Source organism: Opisthocomus hoazin, chromosome 1 (assembly GCF_030867145.1).
Source record: "Opisthocomus hoazin isolate bOpiHoa1 chromosome 1, bOpiHoa1.hap1, whole genome shotgun sequence".
Lineage (NCBI taxonomy): Eukaryota > Metazoa > Chordata > Aves > Opisthocomiformes > Opisthocomidae > Opisthocomus > Opisthocomus hoazin.
The window spans coordinates 21,607,037-21,630,467 of record NC_134414.1 but is presented as its reverse complement, the minus strand read 5'-3'; the positions used below and the strand labels follow the sequence as shown (position 1 = coordinate 21,630,467).

The window sequence follows — 23,431 nt, the reverse complement described above, 5'->3', positions numbered from 1 at the left end:
CTGGTAAAACAGCCACTCCACTACGCTCAGAGCAACAGAGTGGGGAGGACAGGACGTTTACTCTTAGAGAGAAGTTGCTCAAGCTCCAAATACACCAGTGATGGCTGTGGCTCTCGCACCTTTAGAAATAACACACTTGGACTTCACCCAGAAGCATCTCCTATGCCCTATTGAAAATTATTATATCTTTTCTCTGTGGGAGACACTTCCTCTTGACATCTTCTAAACATCATTATTCTTCAGAGTTTTCATTACTTTTTCATCTGTTGCCTTGTTTTCATTGTTTGGTCACCAGGAATCGGGTAAGTTCCTCTTTGGGCCAGACTAGTGATGCCAGAAGCTACAGTGAAGGTACTCTGAGGTCCTTATTTCCACTTGTACCACACAACTTCAGTGTGATGGCAGTGACCATGCCCCTGTACTGGGCACTGGTGAGGCCGCACCTGGAGTACTGTGTTCAGTGTTGGGCCCCTCACTACAAGAAGGACATTTAGGTGCTAGAGTGTGTCCAGAGAAGGTCAATGAAGCTGTTGAAGGGTCTAGAGCACAAGTCTTATGAGGAGCAGCTGAGGCAACTGGGGCTGTTTAGTGTGGAGAAGAGGAGGCTGAGGGGAGACCTTTTCACTCTCTAAAACCACCTGAAAGGTTATAGTGAGGAGTGTTATGGTCTCTTCTCCCAAGTAACTAGCAATAGGACGAGAGGCAATTATCTCAAGTTGCATCAGGGGAGGTTTAGATGGCATATTAGGAAAAATTTCTTTAGTGAAAGAGTGGTCAGGCATGGGAACAGGCTGCCCAGGGAGGTGGTGGAGTCCCCATCCCTGGAGGTGTTTTAAAAACGTGTAGATCTGGCACTTCAGGGCATGGATTAGCAGGCATGGTGGTGTTGGGTTGATGGTTGGGCTTGATGATCTTGGAGGTCTTCTTCTGGCGAGGGTCCGAGCGCTCCGGGGCCTCGGGGAGAGCCGCGGCGGCGGCGCCGCGGGCCCTGAGGCGGACGGCGCCAGCCGGGCAGGGGAACCCGCACCACCTCGCACCGGTGCCGGCTGCAGCGGGGCGGCCTCCCCTCCCTGCCCCGCCCCGCCGGGCTGCGCTGGCCGGGGCGGTGCGGGACGGGGCGGCGGCAGCTCCGGGTCCCGCCGTCCGGAGTGTGCCGGCGTGCGCCGTGCTGCCGGGGCTCGGCCATGCTGGTGCGGCTCCAGGCTCCGAGGTGGTCAGCGCTGCCCGCCTGCCTGCGCCCGGCGGTAGCAAAGCCATGACCGCAACTCCTCAGGGGCCGGATCTCAGTTTTTTGAACGAGGAGGAAGCCAGGGCGATTTTTCGGGTGCTGCAGAGGGACTCGGAGCTCCGGCGGGCTGAGAAGGACAGAGTCAGGTACCAGGCTGAACGCCCCCCCCCCCACCTCCCCCTCCGCTAGCGCTGAGGGGTGCAAGGCGCGGGGGGGGGGGGGGGGGGGGGGGGGGGGGCGCGGAGCCCGGCAGCGGCTCCTTCCCCGAGGAGGAGGAGGAGGAGGAGGCCGCTGCTGTTTTTCACCGTCTCGCTGGCGGGGGGTGTAAGGCTAAAGGCGGCTGCCGGGGGCGGGGGGGGGGGGGGGGGCAGCGGTGGCGGGGAAGTTTTGCGGGACCTCGCAGGGAAGCGGGGCGGCTCTCGGGAGCGGTCAGATGGCGGAGCCGATCCCGGCAGGTTTGGGATGGCGAGCCAGGCGCTCCCCTGACTGAAGGGCTGTTGTCCACAAGACCCTTTCAGGCGGCTTGACTGAATTCCCTCCGCATGCAGGCACGCAAGTCACACCTTGTATTTGCCGTAGGAAGAAACAGAGCAGCCTGGACCTTGTTTCCAGCTCGCATCTCTCCTCCGTGCAATCACCAAGGCTGTTTCTGTTGATAGTGAAAGCAAAGGTCAAGGGATTAATGAAAAATTATGCTGGAAAATGAGCCCCTTATTGTTCAAGGTTATAAATTCTTCCTCCAGATGAGAGGTGAGGTGCGTTGTGGCCGTTGGCGCGCGGGAGGCCGTGTCCTCTGGACGCCCAGCGGGCGCATGACTTCCCGCAAGCGAATGCTCTCGTGTGGCAGGGGCGTTAATGAGTAACACTTCTGTCAAGTGGATTTTTGTACCGTCTGTTTTTGTTTCAGACAAGTGGATTTTACAATGGGCATGGTTAAACATTACGTGTCAACAGCGGCTTGTGTCCAAAACTTGTCTTAGTTTCTGCAGCGTGTGAACTCAGATTGAGTGAAGTTTGGCGATTTCTCTCTTCCGTAATTTGGCATTACCTTTCTCTCTTTGATCAATTTCTGTTCCACATGTCCCATTATGACCCAAAAGGAGGAATGTTTTGCTGGATGTGGAGAATTGCATGTCTGGATAGTTGTAAGTTTAAGTTTAAAACTCTGGGTGACACTAAAACCGGAGCAAGTGCAGTGAGGCTTCCAGTGCTGTGGAAAGGCTTCTGCGGCAACAGCCTGCTCTTCAGCTCAAGGCTTTCACCTGCCCCCAAATTTGTATTCGTTTCTTCATCTTTGTTCTTAGGATTTTGTCGATAGAAAGTGGTCTCTTTTTATGCAAAAGCTGTCAAAGTAAACTTGGTATAAGAGGATGGTTCTGGTGATGCTTTACTGAGGTGAAGCCTACTTTAAAGCTCAGCTGAAGAGGAATTCAGAAGCTGTGCAGAAGATAGGTTTATGATCAAGGCACCATACTGAAATCTAGGTTAAACTCTGGATCTGTCAAAGGCTTTGTATGTGTCCTTGGGCAAGTTTCTTAATCTCTCTTGGGCCTAATAAAAGCACTTTCTTTCTTACTCCACTTGTCTACCTGGTGTTATTTAGACTGTAAGCTCTTCAGGCCATGGGACTCCCATCAGGAGCAGACGTGTTCCAGTCTGTGTGGTGTTGCCCTGTGCTACTATAATCTAAGCAGTAACAGTGATCACCCTGGAGGGCCAAATCCTGCAGTTCTTATATGACCACAGTGAGCTTCAAGGCTCTAGACAAAATTGCCTTTGCTCCTCTTGGACCCATATGCCTGCCCTCTTAGCTCTGTGTCATTCTTCTTATGATTATTTTGATAATTAAATTTTTACACATTTATTTTCAGTTCAAAGGTTTTAAAATAATGCCAGAGTATTGTGGCAGGCTACTCCTGGGACGCTTTTGAAGTGTGATTTTGAAGCTATTTGATTTATGCTGTCAATCAAATGAGGCATATAGGAGGTGCTGTGGAATGGAAGGGTCAGTTTCGTCAGTACTACTTTTTGCATGACATCACTGAAGTGAGTTGTCCTGCAGACTCCTCCTGAGCATGGTTTTGGAAAGAGCTAGTTGGAGCTCAGCAGGGCCAGGGAACAAGTCAATTGTAACCAGTGGGCTCACTGGTCAAGTTTGTTCAGTGACCCTCTTTATTTACAGTATAGCATGTCCCTTTATGGATCAGCCTGGACTGGATTGACAGAGAGAATGATGTGTTCGGTGGCAGACCACAAGTCAGATTCTAATGACTGTGCTGATCTTGTGTGTGCTGTTTGATGTCATATGAGCAAGCATATAGCTGTCTGCAAATGAAAAATTGAAATCCATTCCCAGATACAACTCTGGAATCAAAAAAGCAGGAATGGTCTTTTTTTACAAGCTGCATTTGTTACATTAAAAAAATGCTAACACCAGTTAATTTTGAAAGACAAAATCATAACTAAGATCAAAAGATGAATCCTGACATCCTGCATGGCTTATCTTGTCCAACAAAGGACAATCACGGTTCAGGGGAGCTGATTTTCACATAAATACAAATGCACTGCTGTGCAGCATGAAATACTGACCAATTCCTCCTCAAGTGCATTGAGCTCTCAGCTAAGTAACCGTGAGGTCTCCAGGTGAATTTTTTTTTTTTCTTTTCTTACTGCTTACCTACACTGGAAGCTTGATAGAACCACTGGATCTCTCTTCACCCAGACAGCCCACACCTTTGCGAAAATAAACGCGTATTGGGGGTGTTGTTTGGGAAAAGGCTGGTTGCTTTACACAACCCCTCTGTACCTCTCTTTCTTTCTTGCTGTAGCCTTTTTGTAGAGCGGGAATGTGTGACCTTTGTGAACATTTGCGCACGTTTGTGTAGCCGTGGGCCCCACTTTGTGCTGTCCCTCCCTGTTCTTCCCCATGCCCCAGCACATCCTCTGGCTACCATCAGCCCTTGCTCAGCTCCTTTGGCAGGCTTCAGACCTCTCTGTCTGGCTCGGAAGACCTCTCAAGTTTTGCTTTTCCTTTTATGCAGGAGTGAATTGTATGACCTGTTGGACCTTTATTTGTTCTTGCTAGTAACAGGGAGCTGAGTTCCTGACCTGCTCTGTGCTGCCGGCTCCCACGACTACATTTTTTTGCCTGTTTTCTCCTTTCCAGTGCCCTCTCGTGGCTCCTCTCAGCAGTGCCTTTGACTAGCGACAGCAAACCAGCCGTGCCTGACTCCTCCCGTGGAACTGGTTCAGAGAGGCAGCAACAGTCAGCTTTGGTATAACTCACCTGGCTGTTCACTGCCATATACACGGAAAATGATACAGAAACTCAGTAACTATTTAATAATTTAAAAGAAAAAATACACATTAGCGTTGGACTTGGGTAACACCCAGCTTCCGTATTCTTTGTTGTTCGTCAGATACATTCAGAACACCAACATGGAGAAAACCTCATTTACCATAAGTGTTAGCATGGGAGAAAAAAATCAAATATAGGGTGTGTATATCAATATACTTGCATTGTTCCGTAATTGTAATTGCAATATTAAGACAAAAGTCCAACTCAGTCACAAACTGCTATTTTAGTAAGCCTGGTTAATGAAACTCAGGATTTTGCAGGTGCTTGTGGAAGAATGTTCCTTCTTTCAGATATTTCAGTATCACAGTTAGATGCCTGGGAGGAGACAGGAAGGAATCCAGCATGTTCAGAGGGCAGTATCGTGTTCAGATGGCTCCCTAACAATTCAGTTTCCATAAGGACACAATGAATGCTTGCTGTAGGCACAGGTATTAATACCAGAGGTCAACTTTCCATACGTAATGAAATAGGCCTGAACATCATGACATAAAAACATTGCAGGTCTTATTCGACTTCTGGTTTCGAGGCTTCAGGGTGCACCCGGCTCATCTTCTCAAGCTTTGTTCTGCAGCTGCTGGGGACAGAAATTAAAAAAGAATTGACAGCTGATATTTGCATGCAGAGCCCCAGGTCCCAGAGGCTTAACAAACCTGTAGGTGGTTCTCTCTTCTGCCTGGTCTCCAAGCAGGCAATGGGCAGGGTGACCAGGGAGGCTGGCTGCTTCTAGCCTCCTTAGGACAGCACTTTGGAGCACAGCAGGTAGCAGAAGGACTGGCAGTCGCTGTAGGAAGGCTCAGCAGCAACAGGGCGTGAAGCTATGGGATACAGAGGTGGAGTTGCTGCCTTGTACTTCGGAGGCAGCTCCTCCCTTTGCAGAGTGTGGAGGGGCGGACAGCGCCCAAGCAGGTGTCTTTCCAGTCAGTGTTGGGGCTGCGATGCCTCAGACTGCCTGATCACTGGGTGCAGAGATGGACCTCTGCCGCTGACACAGCTCCAGGGCCCAGAGAACGCAGCTGGGACAAGGGAAGCCAGGAGACGTGGAGCCGGCTGCTGAGAAGAGGCAGCAGGTAGGGGGTTGTGGCATGGCAACGGGTAGCTGGTACCTTTGCAGGTTGTCCAAAAAATGAACAGTTGCGAGATACAGCAGAAGAGCTATGGATAAATAAAGAATGTATTGAAAAGGGCAGAAAAGCTCTAAATTCTTCAGTTACTAAGTTTTATTTAGGAGATTCGTCTGTTTTATGTAATGTCCCTATTATGACTACACACAATAGCCTTGTGTCATTTTGGTTTATTAATCCTGGAGAAAAAGGGAAATACTGTTCTCTTCTCTTTCAAATGAGACACCAGAAAAAACTGAGAGACTGAGCCACTGAACAGGGAAATGAACCTACCTCCCTGAGTAGCAGTTTAATTGCTAGATCATGTTTCAAGAAGTAACTATGCCTGAATTGTGTAAGGCATTTTTTCTTTTTTTTAGTAGAAAGAATGGAAAAAGATTAATTACCAGCTCTAGAACATATCTTAGGCATCAGCCACTGTCTTTGAATAGGAACTGAAGAAAAGAGGAATGGGAAATGGAGCTTTTGGGAGAAAAGAGCACTCATTCCATTTGCTTTAATTTGTTTTGCTGGTTTCCAGGTTGGTTTATGCTTTTGCTTTTTTTCTTTAGTAGATTTATTCTTACAGATCTGTGACAATGAGAGTAGAAGGCAGCAAAGCAGAGGTTTGTTTTAATTTATCCTCAAATTTAAAGATAAAAAGCAGAAGAAATTAATGGGAGGTACAGTCAGCACCACTCACTGCTTCTCTCTTGGTGACCTATTAATAACATGATTCTTGTGGGAAAGACGAATCCCCTCCTTATTTTGTTCTAGACAGTCTCTACAACAGATCGTTTGGACGTAGTTATTTTTTACAGGACACAACTGTTTACACTGCCTTACGGCAGATCATTTACTGAGTTCATAATTTGCTGCAAGTAATTCCTTATGGTATTCTCTTGACTGCATCTGCTCTCACTGGTCTGGCAATAGAAGAAGGGAATAAAACGCTGCGTGGGGAGTATATTTTTTAGCTTTTTCCGTACTCATAACGTTGGAAGACATTTGTTGCAGAGGTGCAGCCATCCTCAGCACCCTCTTGGTGCTTCAATTATTTTGTCTTGCTGACAGTTTGAGGGGTCTGACATTGCAGCCTTTATTGTGGCTTATTCACAGAAGTAGTCCCGTTGACCCTCTCGCACACTCTCAGAAATGAAGAATAACTTCTTGGGTGTTAGGAGATCTAGATTAGGGGCCCAGCTCCTGATAATTACAAAGAATTTTTAGAATCCACCCCAAAATACCCATAAGCTTCAGGGGTGAGGAGAGCAGTCAGGATACCAGGACAGCACTGCGTGGGTATATTGCTGTTCCACTGGAGCTCCATCCCTGGACAAAGCATTAATAAAGAAATTCTTTCATAAGAGATACTCCACCCGGGATGTTTCAGGGCACAAGTGCTCCATTGTGTCTTGTTTGTGGAGGAGATACTATTATTATTTATTACTGATACTGTGCCACCTTGCATGTTTAGTGGTTTGTAAACACTTACGAAAACAGGTCCTTGAAGCCCTAAAGCACTAATATGCTAAACAAGTGTAAACAGAAGCAAAAATGGCAGGGCAGACTGTGATTTAAAAACCTTTGCTCAGTTTGGTAAACAATTAGTGTCATAAATAATCCCACTATAGGACTCCCCTTATTCAAGTGGGGGTACTGTAACCAAAGGCAATTAGTTAAGTTGCGTATCAATTTTTTTCCCCATTGCTGTTTTTTGATAATCCTGTCTTGTGGCGGGGCCTGAAGTCAAGGACTGGGGCTTCACATGAGCTGAGGAGGAGCAGATGTTGGCAGCTGGGGGTGGGTGGACACAGTGTGTACCGTTTTCTGTTTCAGTTTTTAGCCCTGTGCATCTGGACTAACTAAACTGAAGTCTCTGGTGTATGGAGCAGGGTCCAGATAGGCATTGCTGCCAGCTCGTTTGGTCTTGTCTTTTCGTAGTAAACTTATTTCAGTGTTAATGAAAGGTCAGTCCTTTCCTCCAAAGCTTTGCACTTCTTTGTGTTTGAGCATAGGGGGCTTTCTATAGCTTGTGGCGGCAGAGTGAGACCCAGAAGCACCTGCTGAGGTGTGTTATGTTTGGAAGAGCATGTCTGGTAGTGTACTAAAAGTATTTCTTCTTTCTTCACGTTGTTGGGGCCACGGGAGCTCCCCATGGGGCTGGCAGGGCAGGGTCCCACCTTCCCGCCCTCCCAGCGAGACAGCCGGGTGCAGCCCCAGCCCGATCACCATGGTGGCGAGGCAGGCCCAAAGCCAGGCCATGGTTTGGGCCAGGGTCAGAATCAGGGCCAGTGAGAGTAACCATGGTCCACCACAGCCCGGTGATCATGGGGCAGGGCCATGGCGATGACGCAGGGCCAAGGTCAAACCATGAAGTCATGTCAGGGCCAGGCCTGGTGGCAGTGACTGGGGTCAGCCATGGCCCCATGATGGCTGGGCAGGCCAGGGCTAGGGTGGCTGGGCTGGAGCCAGGCTGTGACGTCAGCCTGGGGGTCAAGGCCCGGATCAGCACGGCAGTGGCCATGCACAGACACAGCTGGGACGCATCTGGGGCAAGGCCCAGTGGGACAGCCTCTGTTTAACAGCAGCTCCCAGGGGAGGGAGGGGTGGCCCTTGCTGAGGCCGCTGGCCGTCTTTGTGACAGCTTTCTCCAAGGCCACCAGCTCTGCTCTTTCCACCTGGCCCTGGGCCCCAGCAGCCAAACCCACAGGAGAAGGAAGGACACACTCAGGGCATTTTTATCTGTGCTCATTCAAACACAGGCCTTGTGCCAGGGTTCAAACCAATGTTTGCATTGTCAAGTGACAAAATACTGTAAAAATGAAAATCATAATGATTATTATTATCTAGCCTACTTGTTGATGCCACTAGGGGTGCCAAAAAGGAGATACTTGTTGAAACTGATGAGATTTAAGCTAAGGCTTGCAGTTAAGCCCATGGGTAGACATTTTCTAAGTCCAAGTTTAATAGAGAAAGTAGAATTAATTGGGCTGTGTATATATGGATAAATTGACCAGGCTTCAAGAATAAATAGGTGAGGCACAAGAGTACAAGCTAGCATCAACTATGGAGTAGTCAGTCAATATCGGGAGTTATTCTGGAATAGCTAATGCGGAATAGTCTGATTTTGTTAGTTTTTCTGTGGAGCTGTGACCCAGTTAAGGACTCATGCACTTTGTAGGAAGTCTGTGCACTTCCCAGGTTTGACCTTTCCAATAGTGATGTGTATATGTCCTCAATACCCTCTGTCCCCTCCATAATTCAAATGCAGAAGTAAAAATAATCATTTACATTAGTGGGTTGGATTTGATGATCTTAGAGGTCTTTTCCAACCTTAACGATTCTATGATTCTATTCTATGATTCTATGAATTGGAAGTGGCCATCAGGTGGAAGAAGACAGCTTCCCGTATTAAGCAAGCAAAGAGTCATGGAGGTGCATGGAGAAGAGAACTGTCTGAAATACTGAAAACATCAGCAAAGTGTGGTCACTCTCACTTTAGCTCAGCTTTCTTACTATATGTCTATTAAAAGTTGTTTGTAATGCCAGTGGCATGTGCAGTAGGGTCACTGGGCCTCTGGCAGGTAATGCCAGTGAAGTGTGACGTGCGCTGCCTGTCATTGCTGCAAGGGAAGGAATGAATATCACTGTGCAGTGAGCAGCCTTGGAAGCACTCCAGAAATGTTTTCAGGTGCTGACAGCTTCTATACACTGTGTCCCAACACCTTCAAGTCATTGCACATATTTCAGAAATATTAAATAGATTATGCCAGGAACTCCAAAAAGTGTTGCGCAGGAACATGTCTGATTCATGTCCAGGCTGGGTATCTCCCCCAGTGCTGGCACAGCTGTGCTCCAGAGGTGCATTCACATTACATGTGTCTTGTAAACCTGTCAAAGGCTGCAGCACATGCTTTTCGTGGTGAAGCCCAAGGTGCTGGAGGTTTGCTGGGTTTGGTCCCTGAGGTACTTCAGAGTCTTGGGTCCGCCTGGACATGCAGCACTTGCCCCTCCTGTAGACATGGCTCTTGGAGAGACCTGGCTAACGGCTGAGAGCAAAGCTTGCTGGGCTCAATGTCAAGACTTCAGCTGATGTTCGTTGGTTTGTATGAGATACTGTTTTGACAGCATTTGAAAAATGTTGCATGTGTCCGTCTCCTTTTCTTCTTTAAAATTTAGGTTTTGTCAGTGGCTTATATATACTGAATTTAAGCATCCTTTAAAATCTTTTTGCTCTCTGAATCTAGTTTTCAAATCGAGTGGAGTTTGGCCCAAAGAAGTTTTGAGCTTTGGGCACTGAGACTCCATTTTCTTCTGTGTTCCATAACTTTAACATGGGCCCATACAGACTAAGGAATGACCTCAGTTCGCCCCTTGCTGTACTTGCTTTAAATTGAAAAAATACTTAATTCTCTGGAGCTGACAGTCTGAAAAGTTTCACAACTTATATATTTCATGCGAGAAATGCCTTAAAGCAAGTAGGGAAAAATGAGGACTCTTTCTTGAGGATTTGTGCTTGTAGATGTTCACATGAAATGTCTTTCTAATCCTTTTTTTGCAGCTAGATTATTATGTTAACACTCTTAAATATAATAAGCTGTATTTCCATGCCTGCATTTTAAACTCCTACCAGAAACTATGTTCTTTTTATCAGTCTTACCTCAGAAATAAATAGGTATGTGTACTGCTACCATACTAACGGTGACCAAACACATCACAACCACAAAACAAAAACTAAGAGTAAATGATGATAAGTGCGGTCTGTTTGCACTTTATTGCTTGTTAATTACACACCATTTAATTTGTGGTTGGAATAATCAAGGAACTGCAATACTTCTGCTTGCCATATCTTTGGATTTCTGGATACGGGGGCCTGACTGCAGAGCTGCAGTGAAGCAAAGCTGCAGCAGTGTGGCTAGGGTCTCTGCAGTCTGCTTCTTCCTGTACTATAGATTTGCGTGTTCTCAAATATAGATTTACATGTATATATATAAAATATTATGCATATAAATATTATATTTAAAAGTATATTTCTGTTTCCAGTGGAAGATTTGTGATAAATTATGAGATTCTAAGCTACTATAGCAGAGGATCTGTGTAAGTGTACATTATATGCATATATATAAGCTTTATATTTCCAGATGAAAAAGATCTGCTGTGACAACTTTTAGAGCTTACATTTATTCTTATGACTGCTTTCCTTAATTTAAAACAGTGTAAACGAGGCTTTTGTAGTGTTACGGTAACACATAAACTGTGCACAGGTACACTCTGACCTTCTGTCTTACTTGAGTTGACCAGAATCTTGCTTCAGCTCTGTGTGAGACTGCACAAATACCTGAGATTGCAAAGGTGTATTTTGAGAGCCCGAGGCTTCAAGCTTAGCTCTGTACAAACAAATGTCTAAGCCCGTCTGGAGCCTCTAAATTTTAGAGCTCTGTCCAGACCCAAGGGCTATCATACACAAACCTGCTTGCAGAGGTGAGACCTTTGTCTTCATTTGAAACCAATTCCCCTCATTCAGAGTTCTTACCTGGCCAGTGTCTCTGTTTTCTTGGTTTTCCCCTTATATTTTTACTCAGAAAAGATTCTGCAGGAAGAAAGTCATACATTAACATGAGGAATAGCATCTGCATTATATGTCTTTGGGAGGCTGTTACATTTGTAATACATGGCTGAGCTGTAAATTACTTGCATAGATGGTTGTCTTCTTTGCATGCTATCAATATTCATGAAAGATCTCACAGTCAACTAGCAGCACTACCCTGGAAGAGTAAATATGTCTGCTGTTAATCATTAGCTTCAGATGTACTGGGAGACCTAAGAAGACCTGATCCTCAGCCTTCCAACCTATGATACAGCACATATGATATACATCTGTATTTCCCTATATTTCCGTGTGAGATTTTCGGGACAAAAATTCAGGAGCCCAAAACATGCTCTTGTCATGCAGTGTTTTTGGATTGAGACTACAGCTATCCTTGCAAACAAATCAGAATCTTTGCATGGAGAATTATATCCATTGCACCTATTACCATGTATTAATGCTAATAGGAATTCCTATTAATGAAGTAATCTCTTTAGAGATATTAATTACTACAATTCAGCAGCTATGTGACACACTTTAAAAATGATAGGTAGCCTTCCTTTCCATTGCATCATGGATTTGTTTTGTTATTACCATATAATATTGGTAGGTAGCTTGTGGATATTGACAGCATGATAAAGTAACACCCTTTTTTTTTGACCTGTCATTTGCGGCCTGTACAGAAAGGCTGTAAATCATCTGTAAAACATTCTCAGAGTAGGGCTTTCCCATGTAGAGGAAATGGCAGAGGCAGCCTGAGCTGGAGAGTCACCAACAGTTGTGACATTACTAGCGGTATTTCGTCTCATTCACTCTTGTTGACCAGCTGCCCAAAGGACTCAAAGCTTTCATATCCTAAGTATGTATAAACTCAATTAAAAGATATATACTTAGAGCCTTTTGTATTTGTTCCAGCGGGGCTGAAATAATGTTTTCACTGTAAACTCAGGGTAGCTACTAAAGAAATAGTTTCGTGTTTCAGTAATGTTTTGCTGTATTGCTACAGCTCAAGATGGGTGATTAATCACCCTCAGCTCCCGTGATCTGTTTTCAATGCTCTGTGCTTTAAAAGCTTAACTTTATGAAGACAGTTATTGAGCTTCTGGTTTGTGAGCTTTAACGAAGAACTTGTGATTCCTGAGCTGCCAGACCAGAGAGGAGTTATGTGGTCAGCATGAGAATGAACCTCATCCTTGCCCTTGCGACATTTCCTAGTTTTCTCTTTCAAAGGAAAGTGTCAGTCTGTGCTCTTGCCCAGGGGAACAGACAGAAGTTTCAAGGGGAAATGGAGTGTTGGACTCGGTGATGGAAAACAGCAGCTAGAGTAAGTCATTTGCAGTATATTTGTTTCATATAGTTTCATATGAGAAGTTAATGCTTTGGGAAAAAACAGAGGTAACTTTTAGCTGCTGTACAGAGGGTGCTTAAGTTCAAAAATTGTAGACACGAGAGACATTGTGAGTTATAGAGTGGAAAGAAGTATTCAGTGGGAGTCCAATGAGAATGTTTCATGTACGCTGATAGTCTCGCCGCCTTTGTGGATTGTGCGTAATGAATGTACACATTGCCACCGTATTAGGCTACCTCAAAGCAGGTGATCAGCTTTAATTTAAAAGAATAAATCTGCTGAATAGAGGTAGCGTAATAATGTCAGATTTTGTGATTTTTCTGCTTTTTAATTAAAAATATGAGAGGTGAAAATAGAAGGATTTTCCCCATGAGTGGATGAGGTAGAACGTCAGTAAGGGCAGAAAAGATGTTCTGCCTTTAACTCGCATATTTGCTGCCTATATCCATGTGTGAATCTGATGTCTATTGTCAGTAAAGTGTTCTGGGGTCAGAATGACATTTACTGTTTGCAACTATCTGCTGAAGTAGCCCTACTTGCTGCTTGAAAGGGTACTACAGGGTGGGTATTAAAATCATGTGCAGAAGTGGTATCTTTGTGTTTAAAGTACTTCTACCTTTAAATGTACAGTTTGGGAGAAAAACTGGAGAAGATTAATTCCCTTTTCACTTTCTCCCTGCTTCCATCTCCTGGTTTTGCACATCTCTGGAATCTAAATATTTAGGGATAGTTGTGAGCTGGCAACTTGATGCCCCTGTCAAAATGAGGTTGAAAACATATCCCATACAGTTCAGTGTCGGGCTGTGAAGTGTTTCTCCTGTCCTTCAGGTGAACCTTTGCTGGCAATTCCAGTGACTCTTTTCCATCCAGGGTTGTCACCGCTGGGTGACTCTCTAGCAGCCTGACCAGACGCCTGCTCAGGGCAGTGAAAGTCCTTCCATTACATTTATTGGCATTTGGGTCGTGGTCAGAAGGAAACACCGAACCAACAGACTCCTCGGTTTGCCTTGTTGTGGCACATCCTCTTTGCCCATATACATCTTAAGTTTTATTGGTCACATATTCAGGCAAATAGGTCTTCTGAAGGCAACTTAGTGGGCCAATGGGCATTATAAAATCAATACATAACAACAAAAAATGACAGCAGCAGTAATAATAATGAAAAGGATGAAGACTTAGATAGAAAAGTAGTATTTTGGGAGAAGAGAAATTAACATCTGAGTGGTTGATTAGCAACGACCTAACAGGTTAGATTCAAGCATTATTTCCAACACAACATTTTGTTCATCAAAATATAGGGGGCCTTGATTTTTCAGAGGATTGCTGCAGAAATGCTTAATTTTACAAATACAAAACCCAAAGAAAAATCAAGTGTGTTTTCAGTTCAATCTTTTTGCATTGTCTTCAGTGTGTGCAACCAAAACACGGGAGTCAGATTTCCTCTCTGATTCACCTACTTTTGCATAATGTTTTACATGTAATAATGAAGCTGACTTGGTTTATTAACATTAACCAAAGAGAAAACAGTAAGAAAGAAAATAAACAAGAGGTTGCTCTAATGTGAGTAAAAATATTACCAGCTACCAAGAACACAAACTGCCTTAGAAAATAGACCTATTGTGTGTCTGACGTGCTAGGAAAGAGTATCTTGGCTCTGTGTATCATTTTTCTTCCTGGTAGGATTAACCTGGCACAGGAGCTTCTCTGGCACCTTGGAAACCAGAATGTTGTTGTTACTGCTGTCGTATGTTTCTATGAAATGGCGGATAATAATTTTTTCAGATTACTTCAGCTGTGGTAGTCTTTGCCGTTGTCAGTAACACTTCCCCTTTTTTTCCTTTTCAAATAAGATGGCAACTTGAAAGTATGTCTGTAAATTATTTTTATAGACTTAAAGGGAATTATAAGTAAGAAAATATTCTTGCATATGCATTTTACAGCTGCCCATGGCTGTGGTAACAATCAGAGTTTTCTAGAAGATTAACTGGCCGTAGAAATGATAGAGGTGCAGAGGTCACCAGTACGGCATAATGTATAAAACAGTGGGAAGGTGATCAGTTGAAGCAAAAAAAATAGGAAAGAACTGGTTCTTCAGGCACTATTTTTTAAAATTTCTAGCCTTTTCTTTTAGACAAAGGAATACAAACAGAGTAAGACATAAGCTTGTTTTAGGTAATGTTTTTGCAAATTATCTGCCCTGCTGTAGTTTTTATCCAATGCTTTTGGCCCTGTTTTTATTTGCAGTCCTTTCAGCCTTGTCTTCTCAGACACGGAGAGCTTTGATCCAGTGAGCAAATACTGGTCTGCTTATCCTTCACCCAGTGCAATTCCTCGTGCTTGGTGGTTGCTGTCTGTCTGCTCTCTCGTGAGGTGTGTGGTGAGAGTCCCTTACGGCCCAATCCTGCTTCTACTGAGATCAATAGGAATCCGAATTTCTGCTTTGGCAAAAGCGGGATTGAGTCCTCTGTCCCCTGCAAGCGGCAGAGATGTCCCCAGACGTCCTGTTTGGCAACCCAGTTTCTCCTACCTTACACATCTGTCTCCTGCTTTATATTCAGGATGAAGATGGTAAATACCTTTCCTCTTACAGCAGCGATTAAAGGTCCTTGTTATCCTCGCAGGAAGTGGCAGGGGGAGGCTGCAGCGCTTTTCACAAGATTTGAAATAACCCACATGAAAGTCTGGCACATACAAACATTTAGGTTAACTTTCCCCTGGAGATGTCTGTGTGAGAAATACGGAGCCATCCTCGTGCCAATAAGGAAGAGATGTTTTTAAAAACAGCGCAGAGGAAATGCTCGTGGGTGATTCATTAGTTTAGATGCTGTGTGGGATAATAGATGGGAAAAGGTAACGAGGTGTAGCCTGTGAGGTCATTTCGGATTGCCGCCTGCTCCGGTTTGTGGAGCAGTCTCCTGTAGGTTATCCTGGGAATGGCGTTGCCTTTAATCCTGCAACAGCTTGCAGGTACTTTTCCCCAGTCACAGTGGTGGTGTCTCCTCTCAGAGGGAAGTGGCTGCGAGCGTCCAAAGTGGCTGTAGAGAAGCGAGGAGGAAGGATGGATGGATGGATGGATGGATGGATGGATGGATGGATGGATGGATGGATGGATGGATGGATGGAGCAGACAGGGAAGCAGGATTACCACAGTGGGTTCAGAGGGCAGCAGGTGTTTTGACACTGGTAGGGAGCAGTGTCTCAATACGTAATTTGCAACCTGAGTAACAGTAGCGCTGCCTCAAAGGCAACTTCGTTGCAATTCTGACTGCAGATACCATCTTCTGCTGTGGTGGTTTCTCCAGACGGGCTTTCCTGCTGGGTCACAGCTGTCGTTCGCTGGTGTCAGGAGGGGGCACGCAGACTCGCTGGAGCAGGTACACAGGGAGATGATGTGGTTTGGCTGGGAGTCATCGCCACTGCGAAACGTTTAATTGTCATCCGATATTGCAGCTATGCATTCTGTATCTTATTAATATTGTTCGGCACTCGCATAGCTGTGGGTTACATACCCTATGTGTAGGGTTCAGTGTGCGTGTGGCTGTAAGCACAGCGCAGCGACCTGCGGGGTCGATGTCCCGCGCGGGGGGCGGCAGCGCGGCTCCGACCCCACGGCTCTGGAGTATTAACGCCGGCCCAGTGTCGGCGCCAGGCTTGTCGCGCATTGGTGCGGTGAGGGGGTGTTCACGCCGTGCCTGGTGCGGTCCCTGTCGGGGGGGGGTGTGTGTATTCTTACTGCTCTGCGGGATGCGTCCAGGTGACCGGGAGCAGCGCGGGGGCGGGGCGGCCTTCCGCCGCCAGGGGGCGCCGTGGCCGCGCTCGGCGGAGCAGGGCGGGTGTGGGGAGCCCGCGGGGGGGGGGGGGGGGGGGTTGGTCTGAGGAGATGGTCTGCACTGGGCTTGTTATCCGGGAGACGGCTGGGGCTGCAGGTGCTTTTGCTCCTCCCGGTGCGTTTACTCCTCGCGGTGCCTCGGATCCCCTCTGCTGAGGCCGCAGGAGTGAGGTCACGGAGCTGGCGCCGCAGAGCGCCTCGGTCCTCGGCTCCTCCCGCTCCGCGCTGCTGCCAGGCTGCTTTCCGCGCTGCAGAAAGCCTTCACGGCGCTTAGTCACTCCCGTGGTGCGGCAATGTCTGTGGTGATTAACATTTTTGCCTTTGTAATGAATTTCTGGCAAATGGCTGGTGCTTGTGTGTGTGTCTGTGTCATCTTCCCCAAGGGAGATACTCATATGCCAAAAATGTCTGTCTCCTGCCCTCCTAATCTTCAGATGCGACCAGACGAACAAGAGGTGTGATATGGACAATACACCCTGTATCAACTCCAGATGGAAATGCATCCGTTTCCAGGCTAGATATTTAATTTCAAGTTTGTTTTGTGAAGTAACGTTGTCTCAGAGAACATGAGTTTTTATTTAAATTGATAACTGAAATAATTTACGTTCTCTGAGAGCATCTGTATTCCTAGACGTGGGTTCTACCACTGATTAAGGTGGAAGATATACATGAAAGCCTTGCTAAAACATTGGTATTACATCTCCAGGCTGTGCACAAAGTCTTGTTCTGTTGCCATCAGAATCTGCTGGGGCATGGATTTGCTGCGTTTGCGTCTGTACTTTAGGCACTTGTGTAACGTAATTTCACAGAATCACAGAATGGTAGGGGTTGGAAGGGACCTCTGTGGGTCATCTAGTCCAACCCCCCTGCCGAAGCAGGGTCACCCACAGCAGGCTGCACAGGACTGCGTCCAGGCGGGTCTTGAATGTCTCCAGAGAAGAAGAATCCACAACCTCCCTGGGCAGCCTGTTCCAGTGCTCCGTCACCCTCAGAGGGAAGAAGTTCTTCCTCATGTTCAGCTGGAACTTCCTATGCTTCATTTTGTGCCTGTTGTCCCTTGTCCTGTCACTGGGCACCACTGAGCAGAGTCTGGCCCCATCCTCCTGACACCCACCCTTCAGATATTTATAGGCATTTATAAGGTCCCCTCGCAGCCTTCTCTTCTTCAGGCTGAACAAGCCCAGCTCCCTCAGCCTTTCCTCGTAGGAGAGATGCTCCAGTCCCCTCATCATCTTCGTAGCCCTCCACTGTAGTCTCTGCAGTAGCTCCTCAATTTGTCATTTGAAAACAAGTAACTCTGCGTGTCCGTTGCACTATTCCAACTCCTTTGCAACTGTACCTTTTTCTTTTATGTCCAGATAAACAATTCATTCCTGTGACCTCTTGGTGTAAAACCTGAACTTGCTACTAAACAGCTTCTTCAGTTGCAGCTGCGTGTGTGTAGCTTATTCAGCCTTCACCTCTGTGTGGTGGAACATTCATATTCATTATTAGTTGCTCCCATACATATTAAACACAGGCAGAATCACTATGCAGCAAGGAACTGGGAAAATGTGATAAACTCGTTGAACACGTTGAATGAATACCTATTAGCTGAATTCACTATTTATTAATCTCCTTTACAAAGAAAATGTGTGGTGGGGCACTTCACTGTCAAGGCCTCAGAATAATCTTGTCATTGCTTCTGCTTAAATGAGAGAAAAAATATTTAAATAATTCTTTTGTTAGAAAATTATTTATTCTAATTCAATTATTGGCTGAACTTAATCTTACTTTCAATTAGTTTTGTAGTGCTTATGAATTATTACCTCAATTTTGCAAGGAAAAAGGATTCATTTCTTCAAGGCAGAGAATAATGCAAGCATATGTGTCATCCACTTAACCTGGTCACGTAATCTCATTGTTAAAATGGAGAATTCTGTTGTCACTAAAACTTCTGTGTGATTGCTGTGAATGTATGATGTCCCACTGTATCTTTTCAAAAGTCATTATATTGAGAAATGTACTGTAAATACTTAAATGAACAACAGGGAGAGTTCCTAATGACGTGCCTGTAATATCTAAAATGGCTCAAAATAAATTGGAATGTTTTTTTTCCCTTTCTAGCAAACTTCTGAAGATAAAAAAGTCTGAAACAGGGCTGCAGGGAGCAACTGGAGAATGGTTCAAAGAAATACAAAGAAAAAAATTTCCGACATACATTGATGTCAATAGAATGCTAAAACCACCATTAGAGCATCAGCTAAGGAAGAGCAAAAACACCAGTGAGTTGCATTTTTTCATTTACTTATCTATGTTATAATGGTCAACAAACCAATGTCTTAGAGTATTTCAGAGTGTAGTAGCTAAAGAGTTTCTGAAATTGCGTTGAGTTTCTTCTTATGTCAAAGTTTTACCAGAGATATACTTTCAAAATGACTGTGTTTCTTTAAGCAGCTTCTGTTAAAAGCACAGCTGGGAGTCACAACAGAAAACTCCTGATATCCCATAGCTAGAACCGTAGAACCACCCAGGTTGGAAGGACATCGGAAGATCATCTGGCCCAGCCTTCAGTGGAAAAGGGAGCCTGGATGAGGTTACGTAGCATCCTGTCCAGTCGCATCTTGTAAACCTCCAGCAATGGGGACTCCACCACGTCCCTGGGGAGGTTGTTCCAGTGATTGATTGTCCTCACTGTAAAAAATTTCTTAGTCAAGATGAAGTTGCTGTAATTATAGTAAATATAGTGGTGGTTTCCCAGTCAAAGCAGTTATGTTTGCTTTGTACAAAAACTGTTTCAGTTTTCTCTAGTTTTCTTAAAGAAACTAGAAGCACCTAAAAGACATTGGGAATAGGTAGGTAATCTGGGTTTGGGTGAGTGAGGTTTGACTGTACCAGTGGAAAACTTTTCCTGGTAACACTGGGCTAAAGGCATGCCAGTGCTGATTATCAGGGCGGGTGACAAAGCCTGGAAAGTTGGACTGACCGAGAAGCAACTTCTAGAGATCTGGTTTCACAGGTCCTGTTGCCCATGTATGCCCATGCACAAGAAATATGGTGTCTCTATTCCAAGCATGGTATTCTGTACTTTCTTTTTCATCTTCCATCCAGATAATTTTCATGCATAGTACGTGCTTTCATTCCATTCACGTTTCTGCATGTTTTTCATTGAGCTCTACCTGTTTGTGCTTCATAGCAACTGGAAGCAGTCTCATGTATTTCAAAAGAAAAGTGAAACCCTAAAAATTTTCCTGAAACTACTGACCTACAAAGAACAGATCTTTCTCTTTCCTGACCATTTTTCCCCAACACCCCCTCTAGTCCACAGTTATCTACTGTTTTTCTGAGGTGGTCTAATTGATGCATTGGCCAACTAAACTCTGTGTAATTCTTCTCTAGTATTTAACTCTGAAAGCTGCTGTTTCTGTTTCAGATCTGAAGAAGAGGTTGTGTGCCTCAGAGTCTTGTCTGATATTTCCAACTGTATAGGTTGGGTTAATAAAAGGTACTACATCTACCTGCAAGCTTTGCTTTGTCTACATCCCTAGACCATCCTGGCTACGGCAGAGTGCTGTTAGGACTCTCCCGATGTCACCTTCATTGTCATGTCAAACAATGCCACCAAGACATTAGGCTCTGGAAGGGGTAAAGGATGCAGCATTTTGTAATACACAGCGATTGTCACGGAAGTGAAAGCCATGCGTTACACACAGGATTTAAATCACATGACATTAATTATTCACTTCATTTTGGACTAGGTCCGAAATGCTGCCCCTAGCTGTTGTTATCAGTGACACTTTGCTCTCATCTCTGGCTTTGCTTTCTCCTACAGTCATTGGATAAGCCATTTTCAGGCTGTTTTATTGCTTCAGGCATGTGATGTTTTAAATGAGGGAAAAAAAAGATGCAGTGCCTTATTCCTGAGTGAAGTCTTGTTTCCGTACGTCCTCCGGTTTCCTGTGGCATGTTTTAATAGCAGACCCTGCAATTTCTTTCCTAAACTATGAGCAATACTCATCCTCTCCTTCACACCAATTGCCAGCTGCTTTTACAGGCAAACTGCATTTATGTTCCATTTGAAGAAATCAAATCATAACCTTCCCAAAGAAAGCACTCATGATATCTTGCACTTAAAATACAGTTCTGATATGCAGTTTTTGTAGCAGAAAAAATGTACTCCAGTGGCCATGGGAATCCCATCATCAAGAATAGTATGATACGGAAGACATCTTAGTCTGAATTACTGTTATATAGTTACATTACAGTCTATTAAACCATTGTATATTCAGGGTTGTCATATTTGTATTTCTTAAAGAGGTGAAAAGAAAGTGACTAATGATTGTGGGTGCCTCAGCTTTCAAATGTCTAATTTGCCTGTATTTTAAAACAGTTGCAGTTTTCAATTGGTTGAGTGCTGATTACTTTCTGAAAATCAGCGTCATTTATCTCACGTGCATCACCCAAAACCAATAATACTTTTTGAAAGTTTAGACCTGTTTGTCTTGCTCTTAGTCTTCTAGTTAGTAATTATAAACCAGCATGTCACATAGTCTGTCCAAAAAAGTTAATAAAACTGGATTTTCCTGGCATAAAAGGTAAGCAAAAGAAATTTGTTTATGAAGACATAACTTTTTATGTATATTTTAATACTGTATTTAGTAAGAACTTGAAACAAATCGAATTTTTGTAATATTTTTAGATCATAAAGAATTTAAAATGTCATCCTGCACAAATCCTCAAGCACAAAAGAACACTTCAGCTTCCTTTCTGGGGTTCAGATCACCTTTTGCTTGGCTATTCTCCTTTAGAAAATCAAGGAAAAACCAGACTCAGAAGCAACCACGGTGAGCTATAATCAGAACATACATTATTTCCAGCTTTAAAAAAAGTCTATGAATTATTCTGTGTTTTGGTGTTTTACTTAGAAAACTTTGTTAAAATTATTTTTCCAGTCTCTTTCCTTTCACCTCACTGGGAAGACTGGGATTTTACTTGGTCATGTAATGAGAGGTTATCTGTTCTGTCAGAAGAATGAGGACTAAGTGGCAACTAATAGGTAAAGTCTGTTGTGTAAATCTATTTTGCTCAGGTTTCACATAGAGGCTATAAGTCTCTGAAAGCCCCTAGACTTAGGAGCAGCTGTACTGTATTTAATTCCCTCTCAGGAGGACGAGGTGTAAGGCGCATGGGGATCTGGTGCCCCGTGGCTGTGATGTAGCAGGAAAGCGTAGCTTTCCCAGGCCACAGCAGAGAGTACCGGCCCCAGGCAGCTCTGCTGCACCAGTTCCCACCATTTCTAGCCCGGAGGCAGCTTAGAGGCAGGCCTGCAGCTTTAGCTATAGCCGGGCAAACAGGGCGGCTCTCCAGCGCTTTTGTGTTCCGTGCTTCGTCAGGGCTTTGCTTTCACTGGAGCTGAACCAAAGATGGTCTCACACGCAGCGGCTGGAGCTGCTGTTTGAAGAGCATCCTTCTCCCATGCCATCCATGGGGTTAGAGCTGCTGTTCAGAGGCAACGGGGCTCAGGCTGGTTAGGCTGACTGTCCTCTCCTCACTTTTGCCCTGTGTGGTCCTGTATCTCAGCAACACCTGAGTGAAATATTGTTGTGTGCACCTTAGGGTAGCGCTTGGGACTGGCAGTCATAGGTAAACGTGCATTGTGCACTGTTGTGAAATCCAAGTACGAAGCTGCAAGATCTTTGGCACAAAGAGCTGATTTTCACTCTTGTTTGTGAGTCTCAGGCTCGTATTCCAGTCCATGCCTGGGGCTCCTAGGTGGCATGACGCTAAGACAAGGAACAGCTGTAATAAACAATGACAGGGAATGCAAGCCTCTAAAGAAATGATGATTAGTCTGATACCTAGGTTTTATAGCACAGCAGCTTGCCATTGTGGAGTGTTTGTATCAAAGCAGAAGGAGATTTAAGGAGAGGTTTGCATAGAGGCTGTGAGGTTAGCTTTGTGGATGTTTACTGGTAACAATTCTCCTACATAGCAACGGCAGCATAGAAAAAAAAAAAGTGGCAAAGTTTTAACACTGCTCCATACCTGTCGTCTGCTCCCTTCTCTTCCCCGTGACATGGTCATGCTCCCTACACTGGGACACACCAACACCAGACCGCAGCCCTCCAAATAAAATGGAATAAAGGGGCACCTGGGTAACCAAGAACCAGATTTCAAGGGCGCTTTTTCCTGGGTGCATAGTAAGGTAGTCAATGCACGAGCGAGGGTGTAGGCTTTGCTCTAGAGTCTGAGCATTGAAACGATTTCTTAATTTAAGAAGGCAAAAAAATAAACTATGCCTTCTTATTGCATCAGCTTTTCTAATACATGTTTATCTCGCTTTTCCATGGAAAATCTATTGTATCTCATGCTCAGATGCCTTTGATTTCTTACAGAGCACAGCTTGAAAAATAAACAAGTCAATCCTGACGTGTAACTGAGCTGATTGCTACATTTTCTAGTCACGCCTCTCTGTCGAAAACTTCCCCCACCCTCTTCTAGGTGTTGCCGCGGCATGTGGTTTGCTTTATGCATAGACAAAGCACTGAAATAATCTGCCTCTCAGCAGGTAGAGTTATTTTGGAGAGCTAGTGAAATACAATAGGAGGCAGCACTGTAAATCCTGTAAGTAAGCCTAACTGGCAGAAGCTTTTAAATAGCTAAATACTAATGGCTGTTTAGAGGGTCCTTTCTGTGCTGGAGAGACAGTTTCATCAGCTGCGGTGGAGTTTTGCTGTGAGAATAAATTATGGATGCTGCAAAAAAGAGTATACTTGTGTGGAGATACGGAAGATGCTAATAAAAGGTTTGTAACTGGAGTCTGAAGGTAGTGAAATGTTTGATCGCTTTTGGTTCAAAGGTGTTTGCTGTTCTTGAATTCATCCTTATTCTTTTCTAATACGTGAAGCGTGATTCATACTGGAAAAGAAATGCTGTTTAATTGTGTTTTCAGCATATTTGAGTTATGTGTTTGTTGCTTAGCTGTCTTCTTATGTAGTA

At 44.7% G+C, this 23,431-nt stretch overlaps 1 protein-coding gene across 3 annotated transcripts in view; it reads left to right on the top strand.

The window, feature by feature from the left end:
- The first annotated feature begins 1,151 nt into the window (after positions 1–1,151).
- POGLUT3 (protein O-glucosyltransferase 3) overlaps positions 1,152–23,431 on the top strand; it is a 64,884-nt gene continuing 42,604 nt past the window's right edge. The window contains exons 1-3 of one of the 3 annotated variants that reach the window (XM_075418450.1): positions 1,152–1,374; positions 18,560–18,717; positions 21,132–21,276. In XM_075418450.1, the coding sequence (XP_075274565.1) occupies positions 1,256–1,374; positions 18,560–18,717; positions 21,132–21,276 (422 nt within the window). In that variant the 5' untranslated portion in view covers positions 1,152–1,255. Of the gene's footprint in view, positions 1,375–12,511; positions 12,601–18,559; positions 18,718–21,131; positions 21,277–23,431 lie in introns of those variants that run through there. The other 2 variants (XM_075418469.1, XM_075418459.1) reach the window with 2 other exon arrangements.